The following is a 21,069-nucleotide window of genomic DNA, read 5'->3' as shown; positions in this document are numbered from 1 at the left end:
CTACGGAAGTAAGAACGGGAGACGTTACCCCCCCAGCAAGGCTCCCGTATTGGGGTTACTCCTCTTCTCGCCCTCTTGTGAGAAGGAGAAGAGGTGTAGATACAGTGATTGGGGTTTTTGACGAGCTGCCAGTTGCCTCTTGTGCGTCTGATAAATATTAAAGTGAGGATTATTACTGCAGAGCTTTGTATGGGTCACCTAATGCCGCAGTAACCTCGGGCTATGGTCTGACGCTAGTCACCATGGAATACGCCCCACGAAATGATATATTCATTCAACACGACTAAAACCAAATAGAGTGCTCCGTGGTCCCCCAGACAACTTACGTCGTCGTCCCAACTAATCTGTACATTATAGGTCACGACTTACTGATATAGTATAGAGATGTGTAAATGGCACTCTATGGGCCTGATTCAGAGCCGGACGCAATTAGCGCTCGCTCGTCCAGAAAATAGGGGTGGCTATTCAAATGAACCGTTCGCTCTTTGCGGTCTGTTCACGCCTCTAGGTCTGAACGAGCGAACAAAACTTGCGGTCGTTTTTTGGAAAAATACGCCCCCTGGCCGCTCGCATCCTACGTCATGTCCGCTATTTATTAGATTAATCGAGTACATCGACCAGCGTATGAACTGCTCGCTATTCTTGTGGTTGTTTTTTACTACCACAATCTTGCGAGCAGTTCTGGCTATAAAATAACCCAGTGACGTGGTCAATGACGCTGCTGTATTAATTATGCACACCCTTAAAACGCCCGTTTTGACCTTTAGGCACGCTTGCGTTCGGATCTCCACTCCCCGTTTTCAAGCACCTTCCCCTGTTACCACCCACATACGCCTCATTCTGTCACTCAAATTAGCAGGCATTTGCTGTTTAGCGAACAAACGAATTTCGGCCGCACTGACTGGTTCGCGCATGCGTATAACGATCCGTGCGCATGCGCAGTTGGGCAAACATCGCTCGGAGCGAACGAGCGGCCGCTTACGAGCGGCTCTGAATCAGGCCCTATGTGTATATAGGGGTTTGCATAGAATTACTCTGTACAGCGTAGAACAAATGCCGACTGTACTTATTTACTGTATGCGTAATCTGATAACTCTCTGACGATAGACTGGAAGTGATGTCTAGAAAAGGACAGTGAGCAATTAGTTCCTGGTTCTCAGTAGGTCTAATGCAGCCTAATAACACTCACAGGCTTCACTCATAAACTTTTCCTTGACATCCAGAGCGCAGTCCTTCTTACACGTCTTCACGGCGACGTTCACCCGCTCTCCTTTCTGCAGAACAACCGAGATCTCAGAATGTTACCGTCACAGATTACATTTACACCGCCATGGTTACAGCCAACCCACGGATCCAGAACCCAGGCCCTCGTGGAGCGGACGACGGGCTTCTTCTGCCTGACTGCCTGCTATTTCATTGATCCCCTCCCCCCGCTAACAAAAATAAATCCCCTGAATGGCATTTTATATAATAAAAAAAAAACACGAAACCGTCTCCAAGCCTCATTGTTTGTACCCATTTTTTAATTATAGAAAAAAAAAAAAAGTCTCTTCCAAACCATCAATAATTAATATCCCCTTTCCCAGTTCACAGTTAAAATCACAAAACACAGTATACAGTAGTGACATTTTTACATACACCTATCGTGAAATGATATGCGTTCGGCATCCCGGCGGTCTGGATGCCGACGTTCCTATTACCGGTGCCGGAATCTCGACGCCTGTCAGAAGCATCCTGACCGCCGGGATACTGAAGGTAAGTATTGGGGTGTTAGGGTTAGGCACTAAGGACCTCATTCAGAGTCTCTCGCTACCGCTGTGCCCTCGCAAGTGACCCGATGGTTTGTGTACGCACATACGCACGCTTCGATCTGCACGTGCGTGAACTACTCTGTGCGATGGCAGGCCACTCGCTCGCCCAGCAAGGGCAGCCCAGGGTAATGAGTGACAGGAGAGGCCGTTTGTGGGTGGTAACAGGGGCAGGACACTAATAACGGGAGGTGCGAACGCAGGCGTGCCTGAGTGTTTCAACGCCGTTTTAGAGGCGTGCATAATTAACAGCCAGCATCATAGTACACGTCACATGCCTGTTTTTTACACGGAAGTCCGCGCAGTGCTTGCGGTAGGGTAAGGCAACCACAAGCTCTGTGATCGCTTCCGATTGTCCTCGATGAACCAATGTTGGAGATGACGTGTGCTGGTGGGAGGCTCTGGCTGTGCGATTGGGCGTACGCTGGCCGCTCGCTAAGACATGGTGGGCGTGCTTATGCCTTGGCGAGCGATCGCTTCCCGTGGTGTCACTTTGACAAATTTGCATACGCTGGGTGCGAGCGATCGCATCTAGCAAGAGACTCTGAATGAGGTCCTAAGTGGGGAGGGTTAGGCACCAGGGAGGGGGCGGTTAGGGTTAGGCACTAGGGGGAAGGGCTAGGGTAGGGATAGGGAGAGGGTTAGCATGCCTATTGCCGGGAAATAGCTCAAAATAGCTCTGTTTGGTGCGCCACAGACTCTGCAACAAAGCCGCCATACACATTATCACAAAATATGCATCTTATTTGCATCACTAATGTGACAAAATGACAATGCGCGAGTACCCTGGACACTGTCGCTGGCGGATGCGACTCACCTGGGTAACAAGGCAAAAGATGGAGGTCTCACATGAGTGAGCTGCGTCACGCATTGTCTCACGCATCGCAGCTTTGTATGCGGCTTTCATGCGATTAAGACTCTAAACTTAGGAAATGGTACGAAACTCCGGGAATCGCTACCCGCGGCCGAGCGTCTAGGTGGCACCATACGTCCCGCATCACATGGCGCAAAATGGATAGGTGTATGAGGACGCATCTGTACCTCCCAACATTTATTCAGGACCATTAGAACAGGCTTTGGGACTCGGGGTACTTACCTGCGTTTTATACACCCCATCATACACTTCTCCAAAAAAGCCTTCCCCCAGGATCCTGCCCAGGAGAACATCATCTCGGCAGATGGTATAGCGAATACCTGTGGATGACACAATAGCTGTACATGGGGCACATGATGTCACTGACCAGCCACAACGCCCATGCCACGCAGAGGGCTCTAAAGTCGCACTTGGGATCCGCAGATTGTTCCCAGATCATCAGGTTCTATAAATTCTTCTATTTCCAGACTGATCAGCTCAAATGCAACAGTGAGAGAGAACTGGCACTGAGCAAGCCAATCAGACACTTGCTTTCATGTGCACTAAACAGGTACAAACTAATGGCTGATTGGATGCTGTGGTCTATGGTAAATGTTGCCCCTAAATGTGATCTTAGTAAACGAGAACACATGAAACAGACACAAATATGAACCAAACTCTAAAAGAACTTCTTATTGCAGATAATGCAGTGCTTGAGGGGGAAGCATTTTCTCCTGTGCACAGCAGACACATGATTTAGGCCATATCCATGTCCTTTTTATTACACACTGGGCCTGATTCAGAGCCGCTCGTAAGCGGCCACTCGTTCGCTCCGAGCGATGTTCACACATCTGCGCATGCGTATGGGTCGTAATACGCATGCACCAACCAGTCAGTGCGGTCGGAAATCGAGCGCTCGCAAAACAGCAAGTGCCTGCTATTTTGAGTGACAGGATGAGGCGTTTGTGGGTGGTAACAGGGGAAGGTGCTTGAAAACGGGGAGTGGAGATCCAAACGCAGGCGTGCCTAACGGTCAAAACGGGCGTTTTAAGGGTGTGCATAATTAACAAAGCAGCGTCATCGACCACGTCACTTGTTTGTTTCTTAGCCTGAACTGTTCGCATGATTGCGGTAGGAAAAACCAACCACAAGAATAGCGAGCAGTTCAGACGCCTTTCGATGTACTCGATTAATCTAATAAATAGCGGAGATGACGTAGGATGCGAGCGGCCAGGGGGTGTCTTTACAAAATAGCGAGCGCATGTTTCGTTCGCTCGCTCAGACATAGAGGCGTCCACAGACCGCAAAGAGCGAGCGCTCAATTTAAATAGCCAGCCCCTTTTTCTGAACGAGCGAGCGCAAATAGCGTCCGGCTCTGAATCAGGCCCACTGATTGTTTCTGTGCATAGTCTAATTTATTTTGCTATATAACGGAGAACACCAATCTGACGTTGGCCATACCATACATAGCTTTCTATCTGACAGATAACAATGGTACATACATTTCAGCTAGTATATTATATACTATATATTCTAATATACATGTATATTATTGAATAGACTGAATAGGTGGGGTCTATAGCACCTACCCGCAGACTTCTGTTCTGAATCATCAGGTATCTCCGCGTATATGTCAGATTCTATAACAGGTTGGATAATAATTGTCACTCACCAGAACGCTACACCTATATATATATATATATATATATATATATATATATATATATATATATATATATACACACACACACACACATATTTATTATTTAGGGGAAACTTACCAAAACTGCCCCCCTCTTCCAGCCTCGATCTCCTCTCTGGAACATCCCTTTAGAGTATAACAATTATAATGTACTGTAAGTTTTCAATGGGACAACTATCACTAGGTCATTATAATAAATATCAATCAATAACTGCACCTATCACAGCCTGTGTAATATTTGTAGGTTCGATATCTCATGCAAGGAAACTGATCAGGTCTTATCACAGTTTTTAAAAATCCATCTACAGTAAGATGCCGGTAAGTGTTATTGTCACGTACAGCCGGTCTATTTCACACACACACGTCCTGATCGCGCTATACCAGTGGTTCGCAAACTCAGGGGTCGATTCAGACCCGGTCGCTAAGCTGCGCTCTCTCACAGCTAAAAGGGGCCGGGTATGCAAATTCCGCTATCGCACTGTCTAGTGTAATAAGGACGCCCTTTATGTCTTAGAGAGCAACGGCAGAGCGAAAGCACGCCGGTATAAAGACGCCCACCTATCTTTCTTAGAACACGTCATCTCCAGGAAGTGTGTGATTAATCAGTAACATCGAGAACCATCGGATCTGCACGCAGAGCTTGAGGTAGACCCTACTCCGCCGCAAGCACTGCGATCACAGCAGGCTGAAATACAACCAGGTGACGTGTACAGTGACGCTACTTTGCTAATCATGCACACCCATCAAACTCTGTTTTGACGCCCAGACACGCCTGCGTTCACAGCACCACTCCCCTGTTCACAATCACCTTCCCCTGTTACCACCCACAAACGGCGCTATCTGTCACTCAAACTAGCGCTCAGTCTTTGTGCTACGAGCGCACGATTCCCGATCACAGTTACTGGTTTGCGTACTCGCACTGTGATGCATACGCAGACAGGCGACAATCGCCCATAGCGTGAGCCCGCGGCTTAGCGTGCGGGTCTGAGTCAGGTCCCCAGTCCTCTGGCACCCAAACAGGTCATATTTTCCAGGTTACCCAGCAGTTGCGCAGATGTACTCATTACTCACTGACACATTTTAAAAGATCCACAGGTGGAGCTAATTATTTCACTTGGGACTATGGGCCTGATTCAGAGGCGCTCGCAAAAAGCAAGCGCTCGCTCTGAATCAGGGAGGGTGCAGGTTTTTTTAGTTGCGGCCTCTTGGCCGCTCACATAGCTGTGGGTGACCACCCACAGCTATTGCGAGCGGCCAGGCTGATGGTCGCGATGGTCAAGACCATCACGCTTGCGACGAGACTCTTGTGGTAGAGTCTCATGGCCGCAAGCCCCAGAGAGCTTCTGGCTCAAATAGAGCAGGAAGCTCTCTCACTGACATCACTGGTGATGTCAGTGGGGCCGCCCGCCTAAAAAATGGGGCGAGCTGTCGATCAACATCAACAGCCGCCCCTTTTGTAGTGAGTCCCGGAGCGAGCGCTTTTTGCGCTCGCTCCAAGGCTCGCACACGCGCAGTGCACGTACCGCGCGTGCCACTGGGCCACCATCAACCCGCTTGCGAGCGCTATGCGATTGCGAGCGGGTCTGAATCAGGCACTCTGTGAGGAGACCAGGAAAACATGCACTGTTTGGGGTCCTGAGGACCGAGTTTCAGAACCTGTGCTCTAAACAGATATGGTGCCCGCATACACCGAGGGGTATATTTACTAAAGGTAATTTTAAAAGATTTTGATCTATATAAAATCAATCAACATCGATGTTGTGTTTCTGGGGCTAAATCACACATTTACTAACACTTAAAAAAACAAATAAAAAATTGTCTGTTAGTAAACGTATGCGCTTGCGGGAGCACGCCTCGCGCCATCAGTCGCACAATTTGCAGCGTACGCAGCATAGATGCAATAGGACATATCTGTAGTTCTCTATAAATTCTGCGTCTAATTCGCATTTGCAGCGAAACACCATTAACGGTGACCTAGAGACGCCGGCTGTGACTTCAACCGCACAGGAATTAGTTTTACATACGTACCAAGCTTCAACGGTACTTGGTGTAAGGAGAACCTGCGGCCGCTGCGTTGTAGCCCTTCGTATATAGAGTCAGGCTCATTCCAAAACAGATGTACAAATGTCACAGGTCAGACTGATCAGTGTAATCTAGCAATGTAGTTCTGTCACTTCCAGAGATAAGACATTTTGGGGTATATTTACTAAACTGCAGGTTTTTAGAAGTGGAGCTGTTGCCCATAGCAACCAGATTCTAGCTATTATCTTATAGAAGGTACTAAATGAATGTTAAGTAGAATCTGAGTGGTTGCTATGGGCAACATCTCCACTTCTGGAACAACGCACTTTAGTAAATATACCTACAAGTCTATGAGTGCGATTCAATTCAATGCGATGTTGAATAGCTGTACGTCTCCTCCTCAATCTGCTGGGTTATTATCCCATAGACCTATCACCATTTCTTTAAAGACATTCTCCCTTGTGCTACATTTCTGTAGTACAGTCGCTTGTGATTATAGATATTTACTTATTTTTAAAACTAGGGACCTTAGCTTACAGTGTTATCTAGTATGGTCCAAGTATAAACCGAGGTGCCCGACCTCCCATGCACTACGCCTATACATGCTTATAATAATATTTTATAATAGTAGGGGCCCTTAACCTAGGGGGGCCACAAATCCATTCATGCAGAATTGAAAACCTAATTCTTTAACATGCTTCAATATTATAATATTGCACAAGACCCAAATTCCTGCCCGTGGCGTTATTCTATAAATAATACTTCATTTAGAGAACAGAAAAGTAATTATATTTAAAGACGTTTATGAAATAAAAGCTGAACAATAGGTGACAATACTAATAACACAGATTATATGGGTCTAAAAAGAAAGATTATGAACCCTACATTAATCATTTTTTGAGCTGATTGAGAAAGTAACTTAGAAGTGGAATTCACAGTAAAAAAAAAACCTCACGTGAATTTTTTTTTTTACATATAATGATGATTTTGGTTAAAAAAAATAAAATGAACAAATCTATACAACAGAACTTGTCATTGTACCACACTGCCATCTACAGGCTGTCCTGTAAATCACATATTAGGCCAGAGCTAAATTCAGTGCTAATAGTGGTACCTCACCACTGATATAATCTAATGATGTTACAAGATTTCATCACAGCAAACTAGAGTTTATGGGGTATATTTACTAAAGTGAGAGTTTTTAGAAATAAGTTTTATAAGTGGAGATGTTTTCCATAGCAACCAATCAGATTCTAGCTATTATCTTCTAGAAGGTGCTTGTTAAATGTTAAGTAGAATCTGATTGGTTGTTATGGGCAATATCTCTTCTAAAACTCACTTCTAAAAACTCTCACTTTAGTAAATTTACCCCTATGAATCATTATCTGAGATGAATGATGCCACAAGGTGAGGGCCTGATTCATTACGGACCGCAGCTCCGTAATCGCACGCAGGTCTGCTGCAAAAATACGCCAATGAATTAAATCGCACTGCCGTCGCACGGCCAGCAGAGAGACGCCCACTGCCCCCCACTACCGCTATCTCACATCCGTAATGACCCTGCAATCTTCCACAAACATCGGTGACATCGAGTACCATCGGCCCCTCACGCAGAATTACAGCAGCCCTGACCTCCGTAAGACCTCGCAGTCCTGCGTATACATTGGTAACATCAGAGCACATCGGCCCGTCATGCACAATTACAGCAGCTCTGACCCGTCGTCATTGCGAGTCTCGTTGCACGTAGTAAGTACTCAAGCTGCGTATGCCATCGCACTGTCAAATTTATGCAAGCCCATGCAACGGCGTTCAAACGGACAGGCACGCCTGCGCTTCGATGACCACCCCGCATCACCATCCTCAAAATGCTCACTGCCTGTCAATCACTCAGCGATGGATCTCCGTGATTGTAGTGGCGTCTTCACGCTCGCGCACTGTGATGCATGCGCACTACGCAACAATTGGCCAACTGCGTACGCTTTAGCAATAGCGTTCCTTAATGAATTAGGCCCTGAGTGCAGACAACAGCTCACTGTGGAAATGACGCTGCATCCTTCAGAAAACAAGTGAGTATTTATACATCAGGCATCGCAGTGACAGATGGACGCAGTGTCTGCTGGTACTCACTGAGTTGGGATTCTTGGCAGGCTGATCCGCTTCTCATTTTCTGTGAGACATAAATGACAGATGAATATAACAGATCGGGATATTATGCAGCAGTAGTGATGACAGAAGTACAGGCTCATGTGGATGAGATCAGCCCTGGGCCATCATTTCACTGGTTATCAGTTACTGCTGGTTATCGTGATATTAGAAGTCACCTCAGGGGTTCTGGGTCTGTATTGAACCTCTCTGCCGGGTGGGGGGGGGGGGGTCTTGGGCCTTTAGAAGGTCATAAAACTAGTCATTTCTGTATCATTTACACCAGTAGTAGTTTTTCCACGTAATGCTTCTAATACGTATATTACACAATTTTTTTATCCCATGAACAATGTAATAACAGATGATTTATTCATAGTACACACAATGGTATTATCATGGCGCTAGTAGAAGCCACCTCTGGTAACACAACAAATATAATCCTACTCAACACAATACTGTATATCCCGTTACTCAGCACTACAAACCCAATCCTACTCAGCATTACACACCCAATCCTACTCAGCATTACACACCCAATCCTACTCAGCATTACATACCCAATCCTACTCAGCATTACACACCCAATCCTACTCAGCATTACAAACCCAATCCTACTCAGCATTACACACCCAATCCTACTCAGCATTACACACCCAATCCTACTCAGCATTACACACCCAATCCTACTTAGCATTACACACCCAATCCTACTCAGCATTACACACCCAATCCTACTCAGCATTACACACCCAATCCTACTTAGCATTACACACCCAATCCTACTCAGCATTACACACCCAATCCTACTCAGCATTACACACCCAATCTTACTCAGCACTACAAACCCAATCCTACTCAGTATTACACACCCAATCCTACTCAGCATTACACACCCAATCCTACTCAGCATTACAAACCCAATCCTACTCAGCACTACAAACCCAATCCTACTCAGCATTACACACCCAATCCTACTCAGCATTACACACCCAATCCTACTCAGCATTACACACCCAATCCTACTCAGCATTACACACCCAATCCTACTCAGCATTACACACCCAATCCTACTCAGCATTACACACCCAATCCTACTTAGCATTACACACCCAATCCTACTCAGCATTACACACCCAATCCTACTCAGCATTACACACCCAATCCTACTCAGTATTACACACCCAATCCTACTCAGCATTACACACCCAATCCTACTCAGCATTACACACCCAATCCTACTCAGCATTACACACCCAATCTTACTCAGCATTACACACCCAATCCTACTCAGCATTACACACCCAATCCTACTCAGCATTATAAACCCAATCCTACTGAACATTACACACCCAATCCTACTCAGCATTACACACCGAATCCTACTCAGCATTACACACCCGATCTTACTCAGCACTACAAACCCGATCTTACTCAGCACTACAAACCCGATCCTACTCAGCACTACAAACCCGATCCTACTCAGCATTACACACCCAATCCTACTCAGCATTACACACCCAATCCTACTCAGCATTACACACCCAATCCTACTCAGCATTACACACCCAATCCTACTCAGCATTACAAACCCAATCCTACTCAGCATTACACACCCAATCCTACTCAGCATTACACACCCAATCCTACTCAGCATTACACACCCAATCCTACTCAGCATTACACACCCAATCCTACTTAGCATTACACACCCAATCCTACTCAGCATTACACACCCAATCCTACTCAGCATTACACACCCAATCCTACTCAGTATTACACACCCAATCCTACTCAGCATTACACACCCAATCTTACTCAGCACTACAAACCCAATCCTACTCAGTATTACACACCCAATCCTACTCAGCATTACACACCCAATCCTGCTCAGCATTACACACCCAATCCTGCTCAGCATTACACACCCAATCCTGCTCAGCATTACACACCCAATCCTACTCAGCATTACACACCCAATCCTACTCAGCATTACACACCCAATCCTACTCAGCATTACACACCCAATCCAACCCAGCATTACACACCCAATCCTACTCAGCATTATAAACCCAATCCTACTCAGCACTACAAACCCAATCCTACTCAGCATTACACACCCAATCATACTCAGCATTACACACCCAATCCTACTCAGCATTATAAAACCAATCCTACTCAGCACTACAAACCCAATCCTACTCAGCATTACACACCCAATCCTACTCAGCATTACACACCCAATCCTACTCAATGCTACACACCCAATCCTACTCAGCATTACAAACCCAATCCTACTCAGCATTACACACCCAATCCTACTCAGCATTACACACCCAATCTTACTCAGCATTACACACCCAATCCTACTCAGCACTACACACCCAATCCTACTCAGCATTACACACCCAATCCTACTCAGCATTACACACCCAATCCTACTCAATGCGACACACCCAATCCTACTCAGCATTACAAACCCAATCCTACTCAGCATTACACACCCAATACTACTCAGCATTATAAACCCAATCCTACTCAGCATTACACACCCAATCCTACTCAGCATTACACACCCAATCCTACTCAGCATTACACACCCAATCTTACTGAGCATTACACACACAATCCTACTCAGTATTACACACCCAATCCTACTCAGCATTACACACCCAAACCTACTCAGCATTACACACCCAATCCTACTCAGCATAACACACCCAATCCTACTCAGGATTACACACCCAATCCTACTCAGCATTACAAACCTGATCCTACTCAGCATTACACACCCAATCCTACTCAATGCTATCCACCCAATCCTACTCAGCATTACACACCCAATCCTACTCAGCAATACACACCCAATCCTACTCAGTATTACACACCCAATCCTACTCAGTATTACACACCCAATCCTACTCAGTATTACACACCCAATCCTACACAGCATTACAAACCCAATCTTACTCAGCATTACAAACTCAATCCTGCTCAGCATTACAAACCCAATCCTACTCAGCATTACAAACCGAATCTTACTCAGCATACAAACCCAATCTTACTCAGCACTACAAACCCAATCCTACTCAGCATTACAAACCAAATCCTACTCAGCATTACAGACCCAATCCTACTCAGCATTACACACCCAATCCTACTCAGCATTACACACCCAATCCTACTCAGCATTACACACCCAATCCTACTCAGCATTACAAACCCAATCCTACTCAGCATTATAAACCCAATCCTACTCAGCACTACAAACCCAATCCTACTCAGCATTACAAAGCTGATCCTACTCAGCATTACAAAGCTGATCCTACTCAGCATTACAAACCCAATACTACTCAGCATTACACACCCAATCCTACTCAGCATTACACACCCAATCCTACTCAGCACTACAAACCCAATCCTACTCAGCACTACAAACCCGATCCTACACAGCACTACAAACCCGATCCTACTCAGCACTACAAACCCTATCTTACTCAGCATTACAAACCCAATCTTACTCAGCATTACAAACCCAATCTTACTCAGCATTACACACCCAATCCTACTCAGCATTACAAACCCAATCCTACTCAATGCTACAAATCCGATCCTACTCAAAACAACAATCAGGATCTGACACATCACAACAAACCTGATCCTACTCAGCATTATAAACCCGATCTTACTCAGCATTACAAACCCAATTCTTCTCAATGCTACAAATCTGATCCTACTCAACACAACAAACCCAATCCTACTCAGCATTACACACCCAATCCTACTCAGCATTACACACCCAATCCTACTCAGCATTACACACCCAATCCTACTCAGCATTACAAACCCAATCCTACTCAGCATTATAAACCCAATCCTACTCAGCATTATAAACCCAATCCTACTCAGCATTATAAACCCAATCCTACTCAGCATTACAAACCCAATCCTACTCAGCACTACAAACCCAATCCTACTCAGCATTATAAACCCAATCCTACTCAGCATTATAAACCCAATCCTACTCAGCATTACAAACCCAATCATACTCAGCATTACAAACCCAATCCTACTCAGCATTATAAACCCAATCCTACTCAGCATTACAAACCCAATCCTACTCAGCATTACAAACCCAATCCTACTCAGCATTACAAACCCAATCTTACTCAGCATTACAAACCCAATCTTACTCAGCACTACAAACCCGATCCTACTCAGCATTACAAACCCGATCCTACTCAGCATTATAAACCCAATCCTACTCAGCACTACAAAGCCAATTCTACTCAGCATTACAAACCCGATCAAACTCAGCATTATAAACCCAATCCTATTCAGCACTACAAACCCAATTCTACTCAGCATTACAAACCCAATTCTTCTCAATGCTACAAATCTGATCCTACTCAACACAACAAACCCAATCTTACTCAGCACTACAAACCCGATCCTACTCAGCATTACACACCCAATCCTACTCAGCATTACACACCAAATCCTACTCAGCATTACAAACCCAATCCTACTCAGCATTACAAACCCAATCCTACTCAGCATTACACACCCAATCTTACTCAGCACTACAAACCCCATCCTACTCAGCATTACAAACCCAATCCTACTCAGCATTACAAAGCTGATCCTACTCAGCATTACAGACCCAATCCTACTCAGCATTACAAAGCTGATCCTACTCAGCATTACACACCCAATCCTACTCAGCATTACAGACCCAATCCTACTCAGCATTACAAATCCGATCCTACTCAGCATTACAAACACAATTCTACTCAGCATTATAAACCTGATCCTACTCAGCATTATAAACCCTATCCTACTCAGCATTATAAACCCAATCCTACTCAGCATTACATACCCAATCCTACTCAGCATTATAAACCCAATCCTACTCAGCACTACAAACCCAATTCTACTCAGCATTATAAACCCAATCCTACTCAGCACTACAAACCCAATTCTACTCAGCATTACAAACCCAATTCTTCTCAATGCTACAAATCTGATCTTACTCAACACAACAAACCCAATCTTACTCAGCATTACACACCCAATCCTACTCAGCATTACACACCCAATCCTACTCAGCATTACAAACCCAATCCTACTCAGCATTACAAACCCAATCCTACTCAGCATTACACACCCAATCCTACTCAGCATTACACACCCAATCCTACTCAGCATTACACACAAAATCCTACTCAGCACTACACACCCAATCTTACTCAGCACTACAAACCCAATCCAACTCAGCATTACAAACCCGATCCTACTCAGCATTACAAACCCAATCCTACTCAGCATTATAAACCCAATCCTACTCAGCACTACAAACCCAATTCTACTCAGCATTATAAACCCAATCCTACTCAGCATTATAAACCCAATCCTACTCAGCATTACAAACCCAATCTTACTCAGCATTACAAAACCAATCCTACTCAGCATTATAAACCCATTCCTACTCAATGCTACACACCCAATCCTACTTAGCATTACAAACCCAATTCTTCTCAATGCTACAAATCTGATCCTACTCAACACAACAAACCCAATCCTACTCAGCATTATAAACCCAATCCTACTCAGCATTACAAACCCGATCCTACTCAGCATTATAAACCCAATCCTACTCAGCACTACAAACCCAATTCTACTCAGCATTACACACCCAATCCTACTCAGCATTACACACCCAATCCTACTTAGCATTACACACCCAATCCTACTCAGCATTACACACCCAATCCTACTCAGCACTACAAACCCAATCCTACTCAGCACTACAAACCCAATCCTACTCAGTATTACACACCCAATGCTACTCAGCATTACACACCCAATCCTACTCAGCATTACACACCCAATCCTACTCAGCATTACACACCCAATCCTATTCAGCATTAGAAACACAATCCTACTCAATGCTACAAATCGGATCTTTCTTAACACAATAAATTTGATCCTACTCAACAAAACAAATTAAATCCTACTCAGCATTACAAACAAAATCCTACTCAATGCTACAAATCTGATACTTCTCAGCACGACAAAACCGATCCTACTTAACACCACAAATCTAATCCTACACAACACATAATCCAATCCTACAGTACTCAACACAATACTGTATATCCCAAGTTATTCAGCACTACAAACCCAATCCTACTAAGCATTACAAACTCAATCCTACTCAGCATTACACACCCAATGCTACTCAGCATTACACACCCAATCCTACTCAGCATTACAAACCCAATCCTACTTAGCATTACACACCCAATCCTACTCAGCATTACACACCCAAGCCTACTCAGCATTACAAACCCAATCCTACTCAGCATTACACACCCAATCCTACTCAGCATTACACACCCAATCCTACTCAGCATTACACACCCAATCCTACTCAGCATTACACACCCAATCCTACTCAGCATTACACACCCAATCCTACTCAGCATTACACACCCAATCCTACTCAGCATTACAAACCCAATCCTACTCAGCATTACAATCCCAATCCTACTCAGCATTCCAAACCCAATCCTACTCAGCATTCCACACCCAATCCTACTCAGCATTCCACACCCAATCCTACTCAGCATTACAAACCCAATCCTACTCAGCATTACACACCCAATCCTACTCAGCATTACACACCCAAGCCTACTCAGCATTACAAACCCAATCCTACTCAGCATTACACACCCAATCCTACTCAGCATTACACACCCAATCCTACTCAGCATTACACACCCAATCCTACTCAGCATTACACACCCAATCCTACTCAGCATTACACACCCAATCCTACTCAGCATTACACACCCAATTCTACTCAGCATTACACACCCAATCCTACTCAGCATTACACACCCAATCCTACTCAGCATTACAAACCCAATCCTACTCAGCATTACAATCCCAATCCAACTCAGCATTACACACCCAATCTTACTCAGCATTACACACCCAATTCTACTCAGCATTACACACCCAATCCTACACAGCATTACACACCCAATCCTACTCAGCATTACAAACCCAATCCTACTCAGCATTACACCCCCAATCCTACTCAGCATTCCAAACCCAATCCTACTCAGCATTCCACACCCAATCCTACTCAGCATTCCACACCCAATCCTACTCAGCATTACACACCCAATCCTACTCAGCATTACACACCCAATCCTACTCAGCATTACACCCAATCCTACTCAGCATTACACACCCAATCCTACTCTGCATTACACACCCAATCCTACTCAGCATTACAAACCCAATCCTACACAGCATTACACACCCAATCCTAACTCAGCACTACAAACCCAATCCTACTCAGCACTACAAACCCAATCCTACTCAGCATTACACACCCAATGCTACTCAGCATTACACACCCAATCCTACTGAGCATTACACACCCAATCCTACTCAGCATTACAAACCCAATCCTACTCAGCATTACAAACCCAATCCTACTCAGCACTACAAACCCAATCCTACTCAGCATTACACACCCAATGCTATTCAGCATTACACACCCAATCCTACTCAGCATTACACACCCAATCCTACTCAGCATTACACATCCAATCTTACTCAGCATTACAAACCCAATCCTACTCAGCATTACACACCCAATCCTACTCAGCATTACACACCCAATCCTACTCAGCATTACACACCCAATCCTACTCAGCATTACACACCCAATGCTACTCAGCATTACACACCCAATCCTACTCAGCATTACACACCCAATCCTACTCAGCATTACACACCCAATGCTACTCAGCATTACACACCCAATCCTACTCAGCATTCCACACCCAATCCTACTCAGCATTACAAACCCAATCCTACTCAGCACTACACACCCAATCCTACTCAGCACTACACACCCAATCCTACTCAGGACTACACACCCAATCCTACTCAGCATTACACACCCAATCCTACTCAGCATTACACACCCAATCCTACTCAGCATTACACACCCAATCCTACTCAGCATTACTCACCCAATCCTACTCAGCACTACACACCCAATCCTACTCAGCATTACACACCCAATCCTACTCAGCATTACACACCCAATCCTACTCAGCATTACACACCCAATCTTACTCAGCATTACACACCCAAACTTACTCAGCGTTACACACCCAATCCTACTCAGCATTACAAACCCGATCCTACTCAGCACTACAAACCCGATCCTATTCAGCACTACAAACCCAATCTTACTCAGCATTACAAACCCAATCTTACTCAGCATTACAAACCCAATCTTAATCAGCATTACACACCCAAACCTACTCAGCATTACAAACCCAATCCTACTCAGCATTATAAACCCAATCCTACTCAGCACTACAAACCCAATTCTACTCAGCATTAGAAACCCAATCCTACTCAGCATTACAAACCCGATCCTACTCAGCATTACAAACCCGATCCTACTCAGCATTACACACCCAATCCTACTCAGCATTACAAACCCAATCCTACTCAGCATTACAAAGCTGATCCTACTCAGCATTACAAAGCTGATCCCAATCCTACTCAGCATTATAAACCCAATCCTACTCAGCATTACAAACCCAATCCTACTCAGCATTACACACCCAATCCTACTCAGCATTACACACCCAATCCTACTCAGCATTACACACCCAATCCTACTCAGCATTACACACCCAATGCTACTCAGCATTACACACCCAATCCTACTCAGCATTACACACCCAATCCTACTCAGCATTACACACACAATCTTACTCAGCATTACAAACCCAATCCTACTCAGCATTACACACCCAATCCTACTCAGCATTACACACCCAATGCTACTCAGCATTACACACCCAATCCTACTCAGCATTCCACACCCAATCCTACTCAGCATTACAAACCCAATCCTACTCAGCACTACACACCCAATCCTACTCAGCACTACACACCCAATCCTACTCAGGACTACACACCCAATCCTACTCAGCATTACACACCCAATCCTACTCAGCATTACACACCCAATCCTACTCAGCATTACACACCCAATCCTACTCAGCATTACTCACCCAATCCTACTCAGCACTACACACCCAATCCTACTCAGCATTACACACCCAATCCTACTCAGCATTACACACCCAATCCTACTCAGCATTACACACCCAATCTTACTCAGCATTACACACCCAATCTTACTCAGCGTTACACACCCAATCCTACTCAGCATTACAAACCCGATCCTACTCAGCACTACAAACCCGATCCTATTCAGCACTACAAACCCGATCTTACTCAGCATTACAAACCCAATCTTACTCAGCATTACAAACCCAATCTTAATCAGCATTACACACCCAAACCTACTCAGCATTACAAACCCAATCCTACTCAGCATTATAAACCCAATCCTACTCAGCACTACAAACCCAATTCTACTCAGCATTAGAAACCCAATCCTACTCAGCATTACAAACCCGATCCTACTCAGCATTACAAACCCGATCCTACTCAGCATTACACACCCAATCCTACTCAGCATTACAAACCCAATCCTACTCAGCATTACAAAGCTGATCCTACTCAGCATTACAAAGCTGATCCCAATCCTACTCAGCATTATAAACCCAATCCTACTCAGCATTACAAACCCAATCCTACTCAGCATTACAAACCCAATCTTACTCAGCATTACAAACCCAATCTAACTCAGCATTACACAACCAATCCTACTCAGCATTACACACCCAATCCTACTCAGCATTACAAACCCAATCCTACTCAGCATTACACACCCAATCCTACTCAGCACTACACACCCAATCCTACTCAGCACTACAAACCCGATCCTACTCAGCACTACAAACCCGATCCTACTCAGCACAACAAACCCGATCTTACTCAGCACTACAAACCCGATCCTACACAGCATTACAAACCCGATCCTACTCAGCATTACACACCCGATCCTACTCAGCATTACACACCCGATCCTACTCAGCATTACAAACCCGATCCTACTCAGCATTACACACCCGATCCTACTCAGCATTACACACCCGATCCTACTCAGCATTACAAACCCAATCCTACTCAGCATTACACACCCAATCCTACTCAGCATTACACACCCAATCCTACTCAGCATTATACACCCAATCCTACTCAGCATTATAAACCCAATCCTACTCAGCATTACACACCCAATCCTACTCAGCATTACACACCCAATCTTACTCAGCATTACACACCCAATCCTACTCAATGCTACAAATCCGATCCTACTCAAAACAACAATCAGGATCTGACACATCACAACAAACCTGATCCTACTCAGCATTATAAACCCGATCTTACTCAGCATTACAAACCCTATCCTACTCAGCATTACAAACCCAATTCTTCTCAATGCTACAAATCTGATCCTACTCAACACAACAAACCCAATCCTACTCAGCATTACAAACCCAATCCTACTCAGCATTACAAACCCAATCCTACTCAGCAATACAAACCCAATCCTACTCAGCATTACAAACCCAATCTTACTCAGTATTACACACCCAATCCTACTCAGCATTACAAACCCAATCTTACTCAGCACTACAAACCCATTCCTACTCAGCATTACACACCCAATCCTACTCAGCATTACAAACCCAATCCTACTCAGCATTACAAACCCAATCCTACTCAGCATTATAAACCCAATCCTACTCAGCATTATAAACCCAATCCTACTCAGCACTACAAACCCAATTCTACTCAGCATTACACACCCAATTCTACTCAGCACTACACACCCAATCCTACTCAGCATTATAAACCCAATCCTACTCAGCATTACAAACCCGATCCTACTCAGCATTATAAACCCAATACTACTCGGCATTACACACCCAATCCTACTCAGCATTACACACCCAATCCTACTCAGCATTATATACCCAATCCTACTCAGCATTACACACCCAATCCTACTCAGCATTAAAAACCCTATCTTACTCAGCATTACAAACCCAATCCTACTCAACACAACAAACCCAATCCTACTCAGCATTATAAACCCAATCCTACTCAGCATTACACACCCAATCCTACTCAGCATTACACACCCAATCCTACTCAGCATTACACACCCAATCCTACTCAGCATTATAAACCCAAACCTACACAGCATTACAAACCCAATCTTACTCAGCATTACAAACCCAATCCTACTCAACACAACAAACCCAATCCTACTCAGCATTATAAACCCAATCCTACTCAGCATTACAAACCCGATCCTACTCAGCATTAGAAACCCGATCCTACTCAGCACTACAAACCCAATCCTACTCAGCACTACACACCCAATCCTACTCAGCATTACACACCCAATCCTACTCAGCATTACACACCCAATCCTACTCAGCACTACAAACCCAATCCTACTCAGCACTACAAACCCAATCCTACTCAGCATTACACACCCAATCCTACTCAGCATTACACACCCAATCCTACTCAGCATTACACACCCAATCCAACTCAGCATTACACACTCAATCCTACTCAGCATTACACACCCAATCCTACTCAGCATTAGAAACTCAATCCTACTCAATGCTACAAATCCGATCATTCTTAACACAATAAATTTGATCCTACTCAACACAACAAATTAAATCCTACTCAGCATTACAAACAAAATCCTACTCAATGCTACAAATCTGATACTTCTCAGCACGACAAAACCGATCCTACTTAACACAACAAATCTAATCCTACACAACACATAATCCAATCCTACAGTACTCAACACAATACTGTATATCCCATGTTACTCAGCACTACAAACCCAATCCTACTCAGCATTACACACCCAATCCTACTCAGCATTACAAACCCAATCCTACTCGGCATTACACACCCAATCCTACTCAGCATTACACACCCAATCCTACTCAGCATTACACACCCAATCCTACTCAGCATTACACACCCAATCCTACTCAGCATTACACACCCAATCCTACTCAGCATTACAAACCCAATCCTACTCAATGCTACACACCCAATCCTACTCAGCATTACAAACCCAATCCTACTCAATGCTACACACCCAATCCTACTCAGCTTTACACATCCAATCCTACTCAGCATTATAAACCCAATCCTACTCAGCATTACACACCCAATCCTACTCAGCATTACACACCCAATCCTACTCAGCATTACAAACCCAATCCTACTCAGCATTATAAACCCAATCCTATTCAGCATTACACACCCAATCCTACTCAATGCTACACACCCAATCCTACTCAGCTTTACACACCCAATCCTACTCAGCATTACACTCCCAATCCTACTCAGCATTACACACCCAATCCTACTCAGCATTACAAACCCAATCCTACTCAGCATTACAAACCCAATCCTACTCAGCATTACACACCCAATCCTACTCAGCATTATAAACCCAATTCTACTCAGCATTATAAACCCGATCC

The 21,069-nt window shown here is 44.5% G+C and overlaps 1 protein-coding gene across 5 annotated transcripts in view; it reads right to left on the bottom strand.

Moving 5' to 3' along the window:
* The window catches only part of PTK2B (protein tyrosine kinase 2 beta), a 277,303-nt gene that overhangs the window by 54,598 nt on the left and 201,636 nt on the right, over window positions 1–21,069 (bottom strand). For all 5 annotated transcript variants that reach the window (XM_088447585.1, XM_088447587.1, XM_088447588.1 and 2 more), the window contains exons 12-16: window positions 8,513–8,552; window positions 4,443–4,489; window positions 4,251–4,301; window positions 2,905–3,002; window positions 1,190–1,274 (exon numbers count right to left, since the gene is read on the bottom strand). In XM_088447585.1, coding sequence (XP_088303711.1) covers window positions 1,190–1,274; window positions 2,905–3,002; window positions 4,251–4,301; window positions 4,443–4,489; window positions 8,513–8,552 — 321 coding nt within the window. The remainder of the gene's footprint in view (window positions 1–1,189; window positions 1,275–2,904; window positions 3,003–4,250; window positions 4,302–4,442; window positions 4,490–8,512; window positions 8,553–21,069) is intronic.

Source organism: Taudactylus pleione, unplaced genomic scaffold (assembly GCF_031769625.1).
Source record: "Taudactylus pleione unplaced genomic scaffold, aTauple2 ptg000434l, whole genome shotgun sequence".
NCBI lineage: Eukaryota > Metazoa > Chordata > Amphibia > Anura > Myobatrachidae > Taudactylus > Taudactylus pleione.
Note: the sequence above shows the minus strand (reverse complement) of the source record. Positions and strands in the feature narration are given on the sequence as shown.